At 37.3% G+C, this 18,241-nt stretch overlaps 1 protein-coding gene across 3 annotated transcripts in view; it reads left to right on the top strand.

Moving 5' to 3' along the window:
- Window positions 1–16,851, top strand: part of RNGTT (RNA guanylyltransferase and 5'-phosphatase) — a 193,850-nt gene extending 176,999 nt beyond the window's left edge. For all 3 annotated transcript variants that reach the window (XM_064508770.1, XM_064508769.1, XM_064508768.1), the window contains 2 exons: window positions 11,270–11,393; window positions 14,114–16,851. In XM_064508770.1, coding sequence (XP_064364840.1) covers window positions 11,270–11,393; window positions 14,114–14,277 — 288 coding nt within the window. In that variant the 3' untranslated portion in view covers window positions 14,278–16,851. The remainder of the gene's footprint in view (window positions 1–11,269; window positions 11,394–14,113) is intronic.
- Window positions 16,852–18,241: the final 1,390 nt, after the last annotated feature.

Below are 18,241 nucleotides of genomic sequence, written 5' to 3'. Positions count from 1 at the left end.
ACTCAGATAAAATTCATATTGATTTGTCTACATGGACTGCTGCCCAACTGACCAAGAAGTTCAGAGGTTTCTCAGATCACCTCTGGCAAAATCCATAAAATCCTCTGAAGCCAATTGTAGTTCTTCTAAGTCCATAAATATTGTGTGTCAATTACTGTGCATTCCTCTGCCTCATAATTACTGTGGTCTGACTGTCTCCCCACCCCAACACACATTACCATGGTATCCTGGGAAATCTGGTTTCCCAAATCCCCAGATTCATTAATAACAAGGAGTGGAAAAGAGGGGCATGCTCTGAAAGGTAGAGCAGTAAGAACCTCCCTACTGCCTCATTTACCATCAAATTTGTGCCATTGATAGATTATCCCTTGCTTACCTTTCTTTTTAGAGGGCTGACCTCGTCAGCTGGCAGGCACCATAAAATGATTTGCGGTATATGAACCACCATCAGTCCCCTATCTAGCCCCTTCCTTTCTATAGTCCCGTGGTGATCAAGAAGACCCGCACACTTAGATTTTAGGTTATAGGTGAGCTTATACTAAATGTCTTTAATTGATTTTTAAAGAAGGAAAAAAGTTTTCCGTGATTTTTAGCTTCAAAGCCAGTTAGGCTTTGAAGTTTAAAGCAAACTATTTAAGAAAGGGAAGGAGTTCATGCTGGCTCAAAGCTATAAAGGCATTTGAGAAGTGAGTTAGGGCAGTTGAGGACTTTCACTACAGCAGTTGCTTTGATCAAATCTAATTTTTGAAAGTCTACATTAAGGCAGCAGCCATTGATCTGTTTATGGTGTGATAGTAACATCAGTAATGAAAAAAGTTAAAAGCTTATTTTCCTTCTAATTGAAATCTTAGAATGGTTAAAAATGCAATGAAAATTGTACAATATCCCTAACATGGCATTCACCACTTTTTTTCCTACATCTTTGCTTTTTTGATTGCATAGCACTGCTGAACAGATTTTTACTTTTTGTTAATGTTTGGCTCTTCTTGGTTTTGTGTTTATATTATTGCAGTATTTTGTTAAGGCATTTATCAACTTTCTCATTTAGGTGGTCCTAGTAGTAACCTGAAACTAATTACAAAAATGAAGGTTGAGTCAGCAGTGTTGTGGACTCCAAACTCTTAGCAATTGGTGTAAACCTTGCCCCTCCAAATGGCAAGATTTTAAAAATCATTGCAGTTTGACTTTTTTGTCATTTTATATTTGAAAATTTAAAGTTCATTCTTTCTTATCCATAAGTACAAAAACTGCAAACTTACTTTAAAAAATAAGATATTATTCTAATTTAAGAGTCTTGTGTAATTTCAAGATCTGGTGCTCTTTTATACAATACTTGGAATATTTAGTACTTTTAAAAGCTGCAATGAACAAGACAGAGCTATCCTCCCCAGCTTGACCTTTTGGTTCTTAGGAGACTTGGTTGATGGCAAACCATTCAACCTACTGAAGGGTGGTAGAGACTGTCTGAATTTTTATTTCCGACAAGTCCCTTAAACCTCTTTGTATGTCTTATATGTTCTAGTGTCAGGTTTATCAATTACTAGCAAATACCTCTGAAATATAGTAAGAAAAAAAATTGACTAATTTCTGTAAATGTGTCCTAGGCAAAAACTAAAAAGCATATTAAATATTGGAGATTAAAAGCAAGTTTACTTAGTTCTGGTCTTCACGTGTTCTTAGGTCTCACACTTAGGTCTTGTCTTTGCACATTCTCTATCATCCATCTCAACATTTTCAGGTAGTGATAGCATTTCTAGATGTTAAAAACATTTATAAATTTACAGTCTTGCTCCCTACCCCCACCTTTCTAATAATGCTCGCACAGCATGTTTAATAATTTACATATCACTTAGATACCAACATCTGATAACATCAGTATACCAAATTCAGCTTCCAAGGTTATATGTTTCTTTGTATGCCTACTGTAGTGTAGGAATATAAAGCAAAATTATGATTAAATCTTCTGTAATGTTGTTATTCAGTAATGTTCTGAGGCAAAGAAATTTGAGCTATGGGGAAAGCAGAGCTGCTAACAAACCAGTTTGGGCTTTGTTAGGCAGTGGAGTAGACACATGAATATATTACATATGATTATCATAAAATTATGGCCTGGAAATTGAACAGTCATGCTGCCGCATTTTAGACAGTACATTTATAATAAGCTGTAATAAAGTAAGCATTTTGAATGGATATAAGAATAGGCATTACTTGTAATCACAAATGTATGTTCAATTGATGCTTTTGAAGCTCCATTTAACAAAGCAAACAAATTTCCTTGTAGTGTTAACATAATTGTTCTCAGTGGTGAATTTTGATTTATGAAAAAAAAAACCTTTAAGCTTATAAAACTAGCTTCTTTGGGAGCTAAATGGAGGGAAAGAGCATGATTCGTAATGGTTGTCGTTTGAAAGCTGCATGTTGTTAAAAGTGAAGGTGGGTTTAAAAGACTCGCTTGCAATTATTTGCTACTTTGCGTTCTAGTTTAAATTTATTTTGGTTTATTCTGGTGTCAGCTGACACTTTTTAGAAAGAGTAAGAAAAATGGTGTTTTGAAGAATATCTCACAGCCCAGATAAGCAATGACTAGAAGTAAGTTTAGGACCGAGTCCTGATAACAATAATGGAAGGTGGCTGATCTTATGATTCTGCTTAGAGGTATGCAACTTAAGAGTTTTTACAGATGGGGCCAAATGAATAGTGGAAGTATTATTATTATTTTTTTTTCCTTCTGACTATACAGAAAGGCTGATTAGAAGCTTCTGATAGCATTGCTACAGAGATGCTCTGTGTAAACCCATCCAAAGTAGTATGACAAGCAGTGAAGGAACTCATTGTAAGATGTAAGAAGGACAGAGAAAATGAGATAAATTTAGAATACTACAGTAAGAAGAACTGAGTATAAGCAAAAGATGAAAACAAAAATATGAGGAAAGTACACTCTAAAATCTGTGTATGATAAACACACATTTATTAAAAGAGCCATTATTATAGAAGTGAAGTCCAACACTCAAAAGACAGAAAAATGTCAGAGTAAATTCTCCTTAGTCTCTTCTGACAGTTGTCTTCTAGATTCTTTTTCCTGTTTTGAGGTATAGAAATAGAGTTGCCAAAGGCTGTAAAATAGTGACAGCATTGTTTTGTCTCTGGTAGATTTGTTTTGTTTTTTACTGATAAATTATTAAAGATATGTCAACAGCCCTGTGTCCCTGGATTTCTTGGCAGCATGGGAGTACATACCCAAAGGGTAATTAAAATAGGGTTTAGAGAACTTGATGTTAAGCAAATGCTTTACTTGTGTGACCACAGACTCTCTCTGTTTCCCCATTTGCGAACTGAGAATACTGTTATGAAATTCATAACTTATGAATGAGCTAAGTGTTGTCTTCAAAGTCTATTAGGTATTATCTGTGCATGACTCTTCTATCTGGATCCTGGTTTCTTAGCATAAAGCGGTCCCAGTTTAGGGCTGGCTCCCTTTCGCAAAAGCAGTGTTGAGTGAGTGAAACAGAAATTGGGGCAAAGACTGGCTTTCATGAGCTATCTCATGAGTGGAAATACAGTCCTCACAATATTTCAGTCTGTGGGTGAAATGTTTCCTCCTGGAGTCCTTGCTACGTTATCATTACAGCTGTTCTGTCTACTCTCACTGCATATCCTTGCTGGTTTAGCTGGCCCTGTCTTCTCTCATACAGCTGCTTACATTCCTTGTGAGGGTGTAGCTTGCTACAGAAACCTCCAGTGGATCCTTTGTCCTTTGCTCAAGAGATTTGTTGTTGTTGTTTATTTGTTTTTGCGTAATCTGTTCATTGGTTTTGCAGTTTTCTGTGGTATTCTATGGCTTTGCCTGCATCTGCCTGGTTTTCTTTGGTACTTTGACAAATGTCCTCAAGTTTCAGCATTGACCTTAGTGATTATTAGTGGCATCATTATTCTTGGCGCGCCAGTCTCAGCTGAGTATTAGAAAAAGGTCCATATCTTGAAGAATGTATGTCATCAAGAAATGAAACATTTGTGCAAACACGTATATATTCCCACATCAAGGTCTAGCAGTCTTTGGTGAAACAGTTGCAAGGGGGGTCTGCTTTACTGCAGATACCTCTGTTCCACTGAGAGTCTCAAACAAAGTTCAGAAAAAACATTGGTTTCTTGCACAGGTCTTGCAGAATAGTTTAAATGGTGCTGCGAGGTCAGGTGTGCAGGAGGCCTTCCAGGATACGTTAAGAAATCTATTTCCACAGAGAGTGGAAGTGGAGACTCTCTGGCACAGAGAGTCATTAACCTTGTAATATCACTGATAAGGGGAAGGCTTTTTACTTCTGATGTTCCCATCAGTCAGTTGTCAGGAAAAAAAAAAAATAATAAACTCCATCCTTTTCTATGTATCAGAAAATTGTCCATATTTGAAAATATTATATATAGGATGTTTTCAGAGAATCTCTTATTCTCATATGTTAACAATAAAGAATAAATCATGAACCATGAGTGCTAGACATTGGAAGTTTAAAAAAAAAAAAAACAGTTAAAAAAAAAAAAGAAAACCCTTTTTCATGGGATTTTAAAACATCTTTCTTTCTCCCTCCCTCCTCCTCCCCCCCCCTTTTTTTTACTTTTTGGCATATTCCATGATTTTTCCAATTCTTGATGTTAGCAGTGTGGTTCACTGTGAACAAAAATGTTAATATTTTTTATATTTCTTAATGTTCCTTTCCAGGAATGAGATCTGAAAATTGGAGCACTTCCACTTCTTATGTACACAAGATACTGTGTAGTTGCACCTAGAAGCCTTCTTTAATATTGAATAAACATATCAGCTGCATTATGTTTACCCAAGCTGATAACTGTGTATTAGGTAATATATTACTTAAAAATACACATAACCAGTATGTGTAATTTAGCAATTGAATTGGTTACCAATGCTTTTATTTTACTTCCAACACTTCCAACATTTTATCCAGAAGATTAGATAATCTTTTAAACCATATTATGATATGGATGTTAAATTACACCATAAAATCTATTTTGGCTTGAAGAAAAATATGAAGCACTTAACCAATTAACTTCTGTAGTCAACAGTGTTAATATTTGAGGTCTTGTGTACATTAATTGTATGAGTAGGCTTTTAATAACCCTCGCTTATATTTTTATATTTCCTCGGAAGGCTTTGCTTTTGCCCTGATACCCGAGATACTTTACCTAAAAGGGGAAAGAAGTTTTTTAAAAGGGTGTTTAAAAGTTAGAGGGTTTTTTTTTTCCCCCATTTGGGGAATTTTTTGTATCAAAAGTATTCAGTGTTGAGGCCTAGAGGCCTAGCTTCTTCAGACCTAGTTTAAATCTCAGATTTTTAGGGCTGAGTGTTTCTGCCTGTTGTCACCCTTAAATACATGGCCTGCCACGAGGCCGGCCCCTGCTAAACACAGGTGACAGCCAGCTTGAAGAGGAGTGGGGAAGTTTGGCAGGCTAAGGGTGAGCTCAGGGCTATGCCCATGCCAGGTCTGAACAAGCTGTCCGAGCATTAGGAGGACGCACTGGTGGAATAACGCGGTTATGTCTATGGTGCACTGCATCATGCCCTGGAGGTGTGGGACTCTTACTAACACCTTGGCTATTGACTCTCTTGGATGTTCTTAGTCAAATCATTGAAATTTCTTATATTCATGTCCTTACCTGTAATCACGCATGGAAATACTTTCCCGGTACAGTCCTTGTGCATTGCCCTCCTGGAAGGGTGTGTATGCACTTAAATCACTGGAAGCTTTGTTTTAGGTATAGTCCTAAAATAAGCAGGAGTCCTGTTTCTCACAGCTTGTTTCCTCTCAGTGGGCCTGGTTTGACGTGATGCTCTTTGGTGTTTGCTTATCACCTTTAAGTCGTGAGTCTTCAAAATGTCTCATTTTGAATTTGGCTTATCTTTATACTTGCAGGAGTTGTTTGTTTTGTTACTGTTGTTTCTTCCTTTCTGTCTCCATCCTATTCCTTCAGGAAGTCTTGACCACTCTTCATTTCCTCAAATTCCCATGCAATTGTTCTTTTTGTTCCCTGGCTGTTGTCATTGCTTCTCCCCGGTCTTCAGATAATGTCCTTGCTGCCACAGTCATAGTATCGTGGACAGGTTAATTCTCTCTGTTGTCTAGGATGTTCCACATTGCTTGAGAAGTTTTGAAGTGATGTCTTTAATACTTTACCGGAGTGGTATAGGGCAGTCACAGCATTTGAAAGTAATATAGAAATCAGGACATGAGACATGCTATTCTGTTGAGAGGTTTCATTTTCTAAACTCTTATTTGTGCCTGAACGTACCTTGTAACATCCAGGATCAGGAGCTCATGAACTTCAAATTCTTTTGACACTTATTTTAGAAAAGTGTCATTTACCTTTTGCAGAATGGCTGAATAGTGGTGTGGGCGTCAGTGTGCTTACAGTAGGAGACCCAGAAATGACCCAAAGGTTTCCCCCTCATGTACCCCCAGCTGGTGGTTTATTTTGGGATGTGTTGCCTTGACTGCTTTATTTGCTTTGGCCATGAGAATGGATCCTAATGGAGAGAAATCAGTTATGTTATCAGAGAGGGGGAGAATTACTTTCCAGACTTTACATGGCAGCGCTAAACTTTTCTTCCCTCCAGCCACTGGAACTTGTGTTTAAATTAAAAAAAAAAAAAAAAAAAAAAAAAAGCCCAAAACCAGTTTGTGTACTTGAGCATAGCAAAAAGGAACGCTTTTGTTGTGTGTTAGCTATTATAAAAGCTGATCCTGCTTAGAAAATAGAAAGCCATTATGTTTAGAGTCTATCTTGCATGTGTGTTATGATTCCTTTTTTTATTCTATATTAAGAAGTAAAAGCATAGAATTGATTTTATAAGAATTCAACTGCTGCTTTTGCTCATTTGTTCTATCATGGAAGTTAACATTTTCTGTGTCTGCCATTACGATCATTTCTTCTGGGATCTCAGAAATAGGCTGATGGCTTCAGATGTGGAATAAGCAATAGAAACAGGTGAATTAAAGAATGATTTTTCTTTCCATAAATGTTTGGTAATAGAGGGAAAAGTGCAATAAAAAGGCAATTTGAAGAGAGAAAGGAAAGGAAATGCGTTAAGGTTTTCCGTACAAACATTACTGCCTTTTAAGTGGGTTATTTATTTTACTGAAATAAAATCATTTTAATTGCTTTGAAAAAAGTATGCATATAGAAAGGTAGCATAGAACTTCCTTCAGTCAAGTCTTCATTTATCGAGCAATGTACTTCCTTTTTTCTTTCAAAAGAAGTTGAATATGGGGAAAATAGATGCATTTATAAGTTTGAGTTTTCCTGGTGTAAACATACTGTCTGAAATATTAGCTTAATTACCTTAAAATCTAAATTGTTATTGTTATTACTGCTTATGTGAAGTAGCAGCTTACACAGGAATTTCGTTCTTATTAGTGAGTCAGGGACTGATGTTTGAATGAAATCTTCAGGGAAAGTATACATGCTTTAAATAAAGGAAAGAATGACTCAATTGGTGGAATTATGGCCCAGTCTGACGATAAAGTGCACTGTATAAGTGCACAAAAATATACAGAATCCTTGACTATTGGTAGTCAGCACAGATAATATAGCTGTTCTCACAGGAGCTAACTGCATTCTAGGGCACTGGTTTCTCCTCTTTTTTCAACTTTTTCACATTGTGACCTAAATGACTATAAAATATGGCTGCATATAAACAAGCTGTTGTGATTCATCTCAAAATGGCTACAATACTCTGCTAGGTGAGATGATTCGAGTTGGGTTAGATACTTCACTTTCTTTTGTATTTTGAATTTCTTTCAGAAGATTGGGGATGGAGGGAGAATGAAAAGTGGGAGATTTCCTAAACTTTGACTTTCTTCGTTCTTGCAAAAAGGGATAACTTTATCACCCCAAAGGTTTTCACGGTGAATGATATAGATGGTGATGGCAGTGGGAAACCTTTTTCGGCAGTGAGGAAAAGATAGCTGTGTTCTTCATTTACTCTGACATTCTTAGAGCATGGCCTTATGTTATGTCAGGTCTGATTTGATGGAGAGCTATTGCCGAAAGGGAGATGCAGCTCTTGCCCACTTTCTTTCTGTCGCATCTAGCAATAACGTAGTGGGTGAGTTTCCAACAGGAAGCCATCTGTGTTTCTGGTGGGTGATTCCTATTGGGTGACGATGCTGGTTCCTGATAACTAGATCAAATGCAGTTAGGAACAGCAAGTGTCCCCCCTGGGGAGCGCTTGCCTTCCTGTAGGGAAGTGATTTACAGGTTGGTGTTCGTCCTTCTGCAGGACACCGTTGTGGCCCTGACCAGAAATAGTGTCCTGATGTACAGCCCCTCTGACAGCCCAGTGTCTCATATGTCTTCCTCTGGGATTCTGATTCTGACTGGCTCTCTGAGAACAGGCTAGGGAATAAATATTTAGTTAAGCGAGGCTCCACAAAGCCTGTAGTGTGATAGAAGTTTCCAAGCTAAAATCATTGGATGCTCGTTCAAGGGATTTATCAACAATATGGCAGAAACATTGGCATCCTACCAAAGGCATCACTGCTGATGAGGGTTGCCATTTTGGCTGAGGACTGCCATCATTCTCAAGGCACTTCTCCCATTGCTATTAAGCACAAGCTGGAGGAAGTACCTTTCCGGAAGAGAGGTGGTGGTGCATTCCTCAGATACCCTTACAGACTGCAGGACTCACGGAGAAGGAGGAGAGATGAACCCGGTGCTGCAAAGGGAGAATCACAATGACATCATCTCAGAAAGAGTTTACAAAGGGAAGGAATTTCAAGACAGGCAGATCTGAAGGTTCCCTGTCCCTCTTCAAAGCTAAATACCAGAAAGTAGCATGCAGGTGGTATGTAGATATAGGGTGCAGATGATAGATACAAGAATCGTTATGGGCTTTTCAGTTGCTCGTTCAGACCTGTGCATAGACGTTGCACATGCAGAATTCTACCAAGACATAGGAGTAGAAAAGTATTTTAATGCTGCAGGTATGCTGTGCACAGAGTACTTGTAGTCTTGATCAAATGCCTAACAGTTCCTAAATTGTATGTAAACATTACAATAAGTACTTTTACAAGGCTGAGATCACTTGACATAATACAGGAAACGATAGGTGCCGTATTTCTTCTTTTCTAAGATAATTGCTACAGCTTGCAGTTGTTACAAGCTATGATCACCACTTTTATTTCAGGAAAATCATTTAAGTCAGTGCTTTGGCAGGTATTCATATTTTTTGGAAAGATCTATCTCCCAGATTGCTAATGAATGGCCAAGCAACTGTATAGACAGTTAATAATACTGCTTAATTGCCACAGTCAGATAGAGCTGCCACATAATTTATTGCTATTCTGAGCATCTGAACACTAGGAGAATGATAAACTCTGACAAAGCCTTATAAGATTGTTAGTTGAAGTAACTACTTGCAGTTTTATATATTTCTCTCTAGTAGGTGATCTTTCCAACATTTTCCTGCTTTGGCAGAAAGACAGACACAGAGTTTTACCCCCACACACACTGCCGCCAATTCCTCTGTGCAGCTGTTTTCAAAGTAATATACCTTCCCGAATCATTGTGCAGCCAAAAGTTTCTTCCTGTGTTTATGTATCTATAGTGTGTTAGAAGAGGATATTGCATTTTCCTGAATACGCTAATGAAACAAATATGTCCCCTGCATGTGTCAGTCAAACATCTGGACTGTATATAGATTTTCAACATGTATGTAAAGAACCAATGTGCTGTGCAGAGAGTGCTAAAAAGATAAAGATTCGTGGTATGGGTAATTGGTTATTTTCATCCTGGTGATCATCAGCAGACGCAAACTGCGTTGAAGAGGTTAAATGATTTTAGAGAAAAGCTCTTTGTGGGTGAGGGAATGGATGAAGGAATAATGCGGGAGATGGAATCGTTCCGCTGGCTCTGTGTCTCGGCCTTACGCTGTAACAGGCCTCAGTTGTGAGCAGGTTTAACAGAATTGTCTCGCGGTGTCGTTTTCACTTGACAAGTAAAATCCCAGGGCTCCCTGGGATAAGCAGAAGTATTCAGAGTAAATACCAAGCAAAATGTTATGATTCTGCTTATCAGCTTACAGATAAGACCTGCTGCATGCAGTGTAGGAGGACTGTGAGTCCTTGTTCAGGGCCCGTTTTCCTTAATTAATTCCTTTATCTGGAAATTAATGCAAAGCAGGTTCTTGGGCTTTTTCACTGTATGTGCTATTAAGTTGCCTGTAGACAGTCATGGCCTTTTTCAAATCTGTATCCCTTTGACAGTGGTAAATTCACGTGTCACTACTCATGAGTAAGTAGACAACAGAGATGAAAAATTATGCTAGTGAACTGAAATAAGCAATCTCTTGTATAAGAGCACTTATCCATAGGATCTGGAATGTTACATTACCTTGTATAGTTTTTGATTGGTGAAGTATTGCAGAGTTAAGCAAAATTAGCAGTTAAATACAGGTTTATACTTACGAAGAACAAAATAAAGTGTATGGGTAAAATTGTTAAAGCATTAGATAAGGATCTCAAGTTACCATGGTTACTTGAATATTTTGCATTGTGTCATAGATTAGGATGCATAGGATGAAGTAGCCAAAACAACTAGGAAGTCCAGTGCATACAAACTACATTTCCAAAACACCCAGTATTGCCAAATAGAAAGACAAAGAACTGAGGATATTGGCTGCTGACAGATCTATGAATCAATACAATGAGGCCTGAAGGATATTTGGATGTATGTGATCTGAAATACCATATTATTCTGGGGTTACAATTTTATATTTTAAAGAAAAATGAAGAAAAAAGCAAAATCTGTAATAATATAAGGAGTGGAATGATTTTCCTAAGCTCTTGTACTGAAACCTGACATTTGGCTTTGAGACCTTCAACAAAGAAGGTTGATGAAACATGGATAATATATTTTGTGCACTTAGGCTGGCAGTAGCACTTACACTGGAAGCAGTTTATTCCCATGGAAACCCATTTGCATTTGGGCCAGAAGTGACTTTTTTTCCCCTCTGCTAGAGCTGCTGATGTTTTAGCATAATATAATTGCTGTATATTGACAGCAGATTTGAAAAGTATTTTTAAAATGTTGAGTAGCTAAACATATGTATAATGGAGATGTAGTCTGTGCAGTTTTTTTGTGTAGGATGGAGGCATGTTACTGAGAAATACAGAGCAGCTTCTGATCTTCTATTATTTATCACAAAAAGAAAGAAGAAACATGAGATAAAATATGTTTATCCCAAATGATTTTTTTTAAACAGGTGACGAAAGAACTGAAACAGTATGACAATAAAATTATAGAGTGCAAGTTTGAAAACAACAGCTGGGTCTTCATGAGACAGAGAATAGACAAGAGCTTTCCAAATGCATACAGCACTGCCATGGGTGAGTAGAATAATTTGCTTTAAAAGTTTTTCAGGTTCCAAGTTTAATTTCTTAACTCTGTTCTAGCTTAAGGAGGAAAGGTACTCTGCATTCTCATACCAGTTTTGAGCCCTGATGTATGTAACTTACAATAGTAGGTCCTCACCTTGCAAGGGCTTATGTCATGTTTAGTGTTTATATACCACGAGTCCTTTGGCTTCAACAGGATTGTTTAATGAAGCCAGTTAAACAAATACTTAGAGGCAGTATTTCAAAGGTAATAGAAAAGCAAGTGCCTGTGTATTTGCAAAACTGCAAACACTTATTCGGACAGATTTTTAAATGGTAGGATATGCCTTTTAAATGAGATCCAAGAACATTTTTATTTGCAATAGCCCTGCAATAGTAATTAACTAACAAACCTTTATTCCTAGTGCTTTGTTGGCTTGTACTGATATAAAACTGGCACACTACAAGTTGAACAAAAGATCTATGATGGTGTCACCTCTGTTCAAAACACCAAAAAGCATTATTTGTCAGATGGGATAGAAAATTATTAGGAAAAAAATGTCATCTCAATTCCCAAAATAGTATTTCCAGCAAAGAAGAAGGAAAGAAATGAAGGATGTGGGCATATACCTATACAGCTGTGGTACTTTTATGTTCTCCTACAGAAAATCATTTGTTCAAGTTCTGTGAATAAAACACTCTTGTTTACTTCCAGGTTGGAATTTAAGAATTTGAATGATAGTGGGCAAGGCTGAATAGTATGTCCAACAATAGTCATACTGATACTGACTTTTGTTTAGTGCCAAAATGAAGTTTAATCATATTTAAGACCATGCTATTTACTAGGACTCGCATATATAATATGTGGGATTTTCTGTAAACCATTCTACCACTTGCATTTCTGCCTGAGCAGTAACTACTTTTTCTTGAAAGAATAAAATACGGTCATTGGGTCAGGTGACAATAAATCTGTTGGCACCTTAGGGCACCAGCTCAGAATGTAGCTGAATTCCTTGATGAACTGTCCTGTCTGGGAAAGAGGAATGGGCCACAGAACACATACAAGTACAATGACTTCTTTTTGCCACCAGGACCTAAATTTCTCTTTGCCTTATTGCTTCAATAGTTATTCCTCCTTGGAGTTTTCTCTTCTGAGTGGTACCATATTCTTTCTTCTTTCCTTCCCCCCCCCCCCCCCTTTTTTTTTAAAGGCATATGCAACTGCCAATTTTCTCCTTTTCTAGAGCAGTTGAAATGTTATTCTTGTTTCTTTCTCCACCAAAACACCATCAACTTCCTAAACAAAATGCCCCAGGAAGAAATATAAAATATTATAAATATAAAATATTTCTTAAGAAGTATTTTAAATTTTCCATGGGGAAATTTTAGAACAGAAAGTTTTCTTTTGACTCACATTTTTTACTTTGACTGTTTCCGAAATCTCCAAAAGTTCCATTTGGGACTTCCATTGTTCCTTTCTCTATATCCTTTCTCTCTTCTGTTCACTATCTTATGGTCAAAAATACTATTTATTTTTTCCTCCGTGGTTGAAAAAGCAACAAAATAAGTGTCTGTCTCCATCTCGCTTTTGAATTATGATGCCCTTCAAATTGAAAAAAGTTTTTCCGCAAACTACTTACAATCAAAATGCTTTTTAACTGCTGAAGTTGCACATAGTAGAACTTTTAAAGCATAAAAATAAATTTACTAATCATAAAATAATGCTAGGAAGATGTTTTATTAAATGTAAATTAATGCTGTGAATTGTTCTGCAGCAAAGGAGTGTTTTTAAAAGTCAGGAAATCATAAGTTGATTGTTGCTCATAACAGTGCTATATTTCAAGTCAATCGTAGGGAGTTTTAATTTTGTTCAGGAATGTAGGAGGTCAATAGATTGTCTTGCATGAAATTGTATACATACTGTGGCCATTCTTTTTGTGCAATGCATTATTTTTTAACGATATTATACTTTTTTTTAAAGATAGTCATAGGATTCCTACTTAATTTCTTGCTCTTTGGGGATTTTTTTTTTCCTTCTCCTTAAGTCTCATGATTAACTAGAGGAAATTAAAGTTGCATAGGAAAAGTATTAAAAATATCCATTTACTTAAAGAGAATTGAACCTTTTTGTGAACATAAACATTTTATATATGTTCTATTTTCTTTCTGCTACATGAAGGTATGTGGGCAATAAAATAAGTACTGCACATTGTGGTTTTATAGTATTTGTAGTAGTTAGTAGGGGAAAAATAGTGACTTTAATTCCAAGTTTTTCAATTTTAGCCAGTTTTGTTTAATCTGTTATGATTTGGTTAGCATTGTAAAGCCAATTTCACAAAGCCTTTGTTGCTGTCACTTGCCTCGATAGGATGTCAATTCTTGGCATTTTTTATAGTTACTGCATGAAGCCTATATACATATATATGTACACACACACACATGCACGCACGTACTTACATGCTTCTTCTTGTAGTTTGTTTTACAAAGAGTAATTCAACATGAGGTAGCTGCTCGTTGTGGCAACAGTGCTTTGCTCTCTGTACTCCACAGCCCTCTGGGGCAAAGCAGAGACACTTGACTCCTGACACAATAGTCTTGCAAAAATACGTGTTTAAGGCTCAATATTTATGCCAAACAAATGTTACTTATTTTGCAAAGAGGCAGTCAAATTATTCAAGCACTGACTGCAGTAAGTTGGTTTAGTAACTTCAGAATATGCTCTTTGTTCCCAGCTGTATGTAACAGTATCCAAAATCCAGTCACAAAGGAGATGCTGTTTGAGTTCATCGATAGGTGTACGGCAGCTTCGCAGGGACAGACGCGGAAGCACCACCTCGATCCCGACACCGAGCTCATGCCGCCCCCACCACCCAAGAGGCCGCGTACCATAACGTAAGGCTTGCTCTCGGCAGATGGCATGTTTACAGTTGTGCAGAGGTGAAATGCCAGTGTGTGAGGACTGGAGAAAAAAAAATCTGAATTGCTGTAAATAGTTAGGTGTGTTTTTTTTTTTTTCAATTCTACATCATGAATGGACATTCTTTTGTAACTGAAAATTCAACTGTACGTTGTGGTACCTGAAGATGAAATTTCCAAAGGTTTAGACAAGAACAGTACAATGGAATCAATGGAAAGCTGCCTTGTTTATATACGGATATCTTTTCACCTTTAATTTATATTGTCAGCGATCTGGAACTGAGAAGACATTGGGATGCTGTACTTTTTAGAAGTTGTGTTAAAAAAAAATGTGGTTTTTTATTATTGTTTTTCAACTGGTTGGGATTTGTCATCCATAGTATAATTTATCATAGTTTCCCTGCATTTCTGAGACTTGTGTTTAACAGCAAACAGCAATGTTGTTTGTGCAATGTGTTGCTTATAAACAAAGCCTTCTTAGATTTCACTAATTTTAAAATTAGTTGAGTTTTTGTTGTTGAAATATTAAGAAAGTGAATTGTTCTTGTAAATAGCACCCATCCTTTTGAAAGGAAATGTGCTGGGTGTGTGTCTGGTTTTTTTCCCGTTTGAACCTAACACACCAAATGTATAGCGGACTGATTTTAGCTTTGTCTTTTAAGTTTTTCTGTAGGTATGGAACATACACCAAATCCTTAGTATTGAGGTCTCTGTTATGAGACAGTTTCTAGTGCAGGGCTTACATCTCCACAGTGATACCGTTGTAAATATTATTAAAAAGTACACTTCACTGTGATATGCAAGAGTAATAAACAGTACTAATAGCGATGTCTTAGATCCAGGCACAAAATGGCAAAAGAAATGCCAGACAACTCCTGTGTGAAGGAGAAGGAAATTTCAGCGGAAAAGAGCCATGTCACAAGGAAAGTCTCCTGTTTTAGATAATTGCAGGACAAAGATAAATCATTTCTGGAAGTGAGCTAGCATCCCAGGGATGCTCGTTTTCAGGGGTGGGGTAGGCTGTCCTATGAGAGCATCCTAATCCACTGACTTCTCTCATACTGAACGCAGAAGCAGATACCCTGATGGCTCTTGCTGCAGTCTGCTGACAGTTGTTCAGGACAGTAATTCTGAGAGGCTGCACTCTGGTTGTCTAATGGAGGAGCTGCTCTGAGCTGGGATTAATTAGAAGCCAAACTAATGCAGATTTTAAAGTTTACTGACCACTTCACAAGCAGGGATCTGATTGGCTGTTTATATAGTTTACCTGATGTGTAGGTACATCAGGAATCTGATTAGTAAACATCAATAATTTGGAATAATGACTAAAATATATTTCTATTTAAATGAGTTTTAATGTTTGTAAACAAAATTAATTGCTGCAGTATTTTTTTTCTATGGGAACTAGCCTATGCTTTGTAGTTGCTTCTCCAGTTGTTTCAACCTGTTGTATAAATACACACGGTATCATTTAGATGGCGTTCCTAGTGTCTTTTTCTGGGATATTCCGTATGTGTTTTAGAGAACTGAAGAAGTTAAATAAGTTACTTTTTATACTGTGGTAACAAAGTGAGGGGAAAATATGTGTTCAGCAAACTGTACATACTTTCTGCATATTATCTATAGAAAAGATACAATATCACCTATGCAAGGTTGCAAAATTATCTCCTACAAAAGAGCCTTATGAATTCGATGTGAAAACCTATGCAACCTCTGAGCATCTTGCATTGAAACACACAGTTATTTCTTCACTGAGTAGAAGTATTTTCCCCTAGATTATACTCTTGTCATTGACACTGTCATAACGGTTTTTCTCAGTGATCTTCATGGTCTATGGTAATTGCAATGTCTATGATGATTACAGCATTTTAAATGAGTTAGGACATTTCATTGTTCTAAGTATGTATCCAGATCATCTCCTTTTGTCTCCTTCTGAGCCCTTGCATCTTATCTCAACAAGACTTAGTTTCTGATTTACCTTTTGCTTTAGAGCAGCACTACAGGCTGTCTTCCACGTGTATTCCACTGAGTTCATGAATGCACTGTGGTCCTTCTTGTATTTTGACAGTGTCTTTTTCCCATGCTCAGCTTGAAATGAATATTTTGAAAGAGTAATGAACTGAGAACTAGTTTAGAGCTCCACGTTCACATTTGACTGTAGAACTCTTCTTGCACTACAACCCGGCAGCTTTTTAGCAAGTGTCAATCACCTGGGGAAGGGTAGTATGAAGAATCTGATGAAAACAAATGGAGTTTCACCAGACAGGTTCTAATGCTATGAGAAACTTAAACTCCCTTCTCCTGTCACTAGATACTCAGAGACTGAAGCTAAGAAGCAAAGAAGAGTCTGTGCCAGGAAAATAACAATAATAATAATAATAATAAAAACCCTAACTTGTCTACTCTTTGGTGTACAGCATGAATCCATCCACTGTTTTGTCATTTGTTAAGTATATAGTTAAAATTTGGTTTCAGTGGAGTTTCCAGAAAATGTAAGTACATTCCTCTACAAACTGTGTATTAAGTATTTTAATAAAGTCAATGGTTTAAAATACTTCTGCTGAGGACCTGTTTGCTTTCAATGCCTGTGCTTTCCCGGTAACAGTGCAAGCAAGAGAATTATGTTGTTATTACTATTCAGTCCTCCAAGAAAATTTTCCACAGTTTTCAGAAGCCAATGCTTTTTCTCTAAGATAGGAGCCCCCAGCACCCCCAAGCCAATAAATAATGTCTTTTTTAGTCGTGATCCATTCTGCCATTTTTAAAGTACAATTTGCTCTTCCTGCCACTAGAACCAGAAAGAAACGAAAAAGTGTGTGAAGTATGTCTTTTATGACAGGCTAACATGTATAGCTTATTTATTCAGAGTTAGCTTAAACTGCAGTTGTATCAGAAAGCTGTGGAAGAGGCAGCTTCGGAGGTCTTCACTGCCTGTTTATCATCTAGCACAACCCTAAAGCTGGTGGCACAAGTGTATCATGTAAACACCTGAGTGTTTACACTCAGGATCAAGTCCTGGGCTTAAGAAGTGACTGCTGCAGGAATCACTACTTCTGTGGAGTTTAGATTTCACCTATATCTCTTTGTTTCCATCATCAAATTTCTACAATTTGTGTATATAGCATAGTGCTTCAAGCTTGCGTTCCTGTGTTACACCTACCTAGCTGCTTTTCAGGTTGTCCTGACATCAGACTGAGTGAAACCATGGCTGACCATCCATTCATGTTCCAAGAGGACAATGCTCCACCCTAACCCTATGTGCTCTTCCCCCTATGATGCCAGCCTTTCAGATTAAAAGTTTGATGGATATGGTAGTACTGTCTCTACGTGTCATGCTCATGCAGGGAAATCAAAGCAGAATCTATCAGATGTGACAGTACTCATCATATGAGCAAGGAGTCTTTCCTCCTCCTCTCCCCCATGACCCTATTCTCCCTTTTTTATGTATAGAGAAAGACAAGTCCTACTGTCTTTGCATTGACATGTGGATAGATTAGCTAATGTTTACAGTGAGAATATAGGTTAACTTTTGCTCCCCTGGTGAGATTTTGCGAACCTTCCCAATGTGCTGAAAACATGTTCCAGATGAGGCTGGAGGTCTGTTGAGACATTTACAAAACACTTTTCCCCTCAGTCAGGGGCTCTTTTTAACCTGCTGTATTTCAGTCAGTAATGGTCAGCAGTAAGGGAGTGTATGAGCACCTTCTACCAAGCACTACTCCAGGAACCTTCCAGTGACGTTGGTGCATCCATGTGGAAGACACTCAACAAACTGGAGTAGAGGAAGTAATCTTCTTTCCAGTGTGGCAAAAACAAAATAAACCCTAAATGCAACCCATCTATAGTTCATTTGGAAAACACTGGATGTAAAAAATAATAGTTTTTAATAAAATCAAATTATAGTCATATTGACTCCCATGATAGGAATTTATTTAATCAGAAAT

Source organism: Dromaius novaehollandiae, chromosome 3 (assembly GCF_036370855.1).
Source record: "Dromaius novaehollandiae isolate bDroNov1 chromosome 3, bDroNov1.hap1, whole genome shotgun sequence".
In the NCBI taxonomy this organism is placed as follows: Eukaryota; Metazoa; Chordata; class Aves; order Casuariiformes; family Dromaiidae; genus Dromaius; species Dromaius novaehollandiae.
Note: the sequence above shows the minus strand (reverse complement) of the source record. Positions and strands in the feature narration are given on the sequence as shown.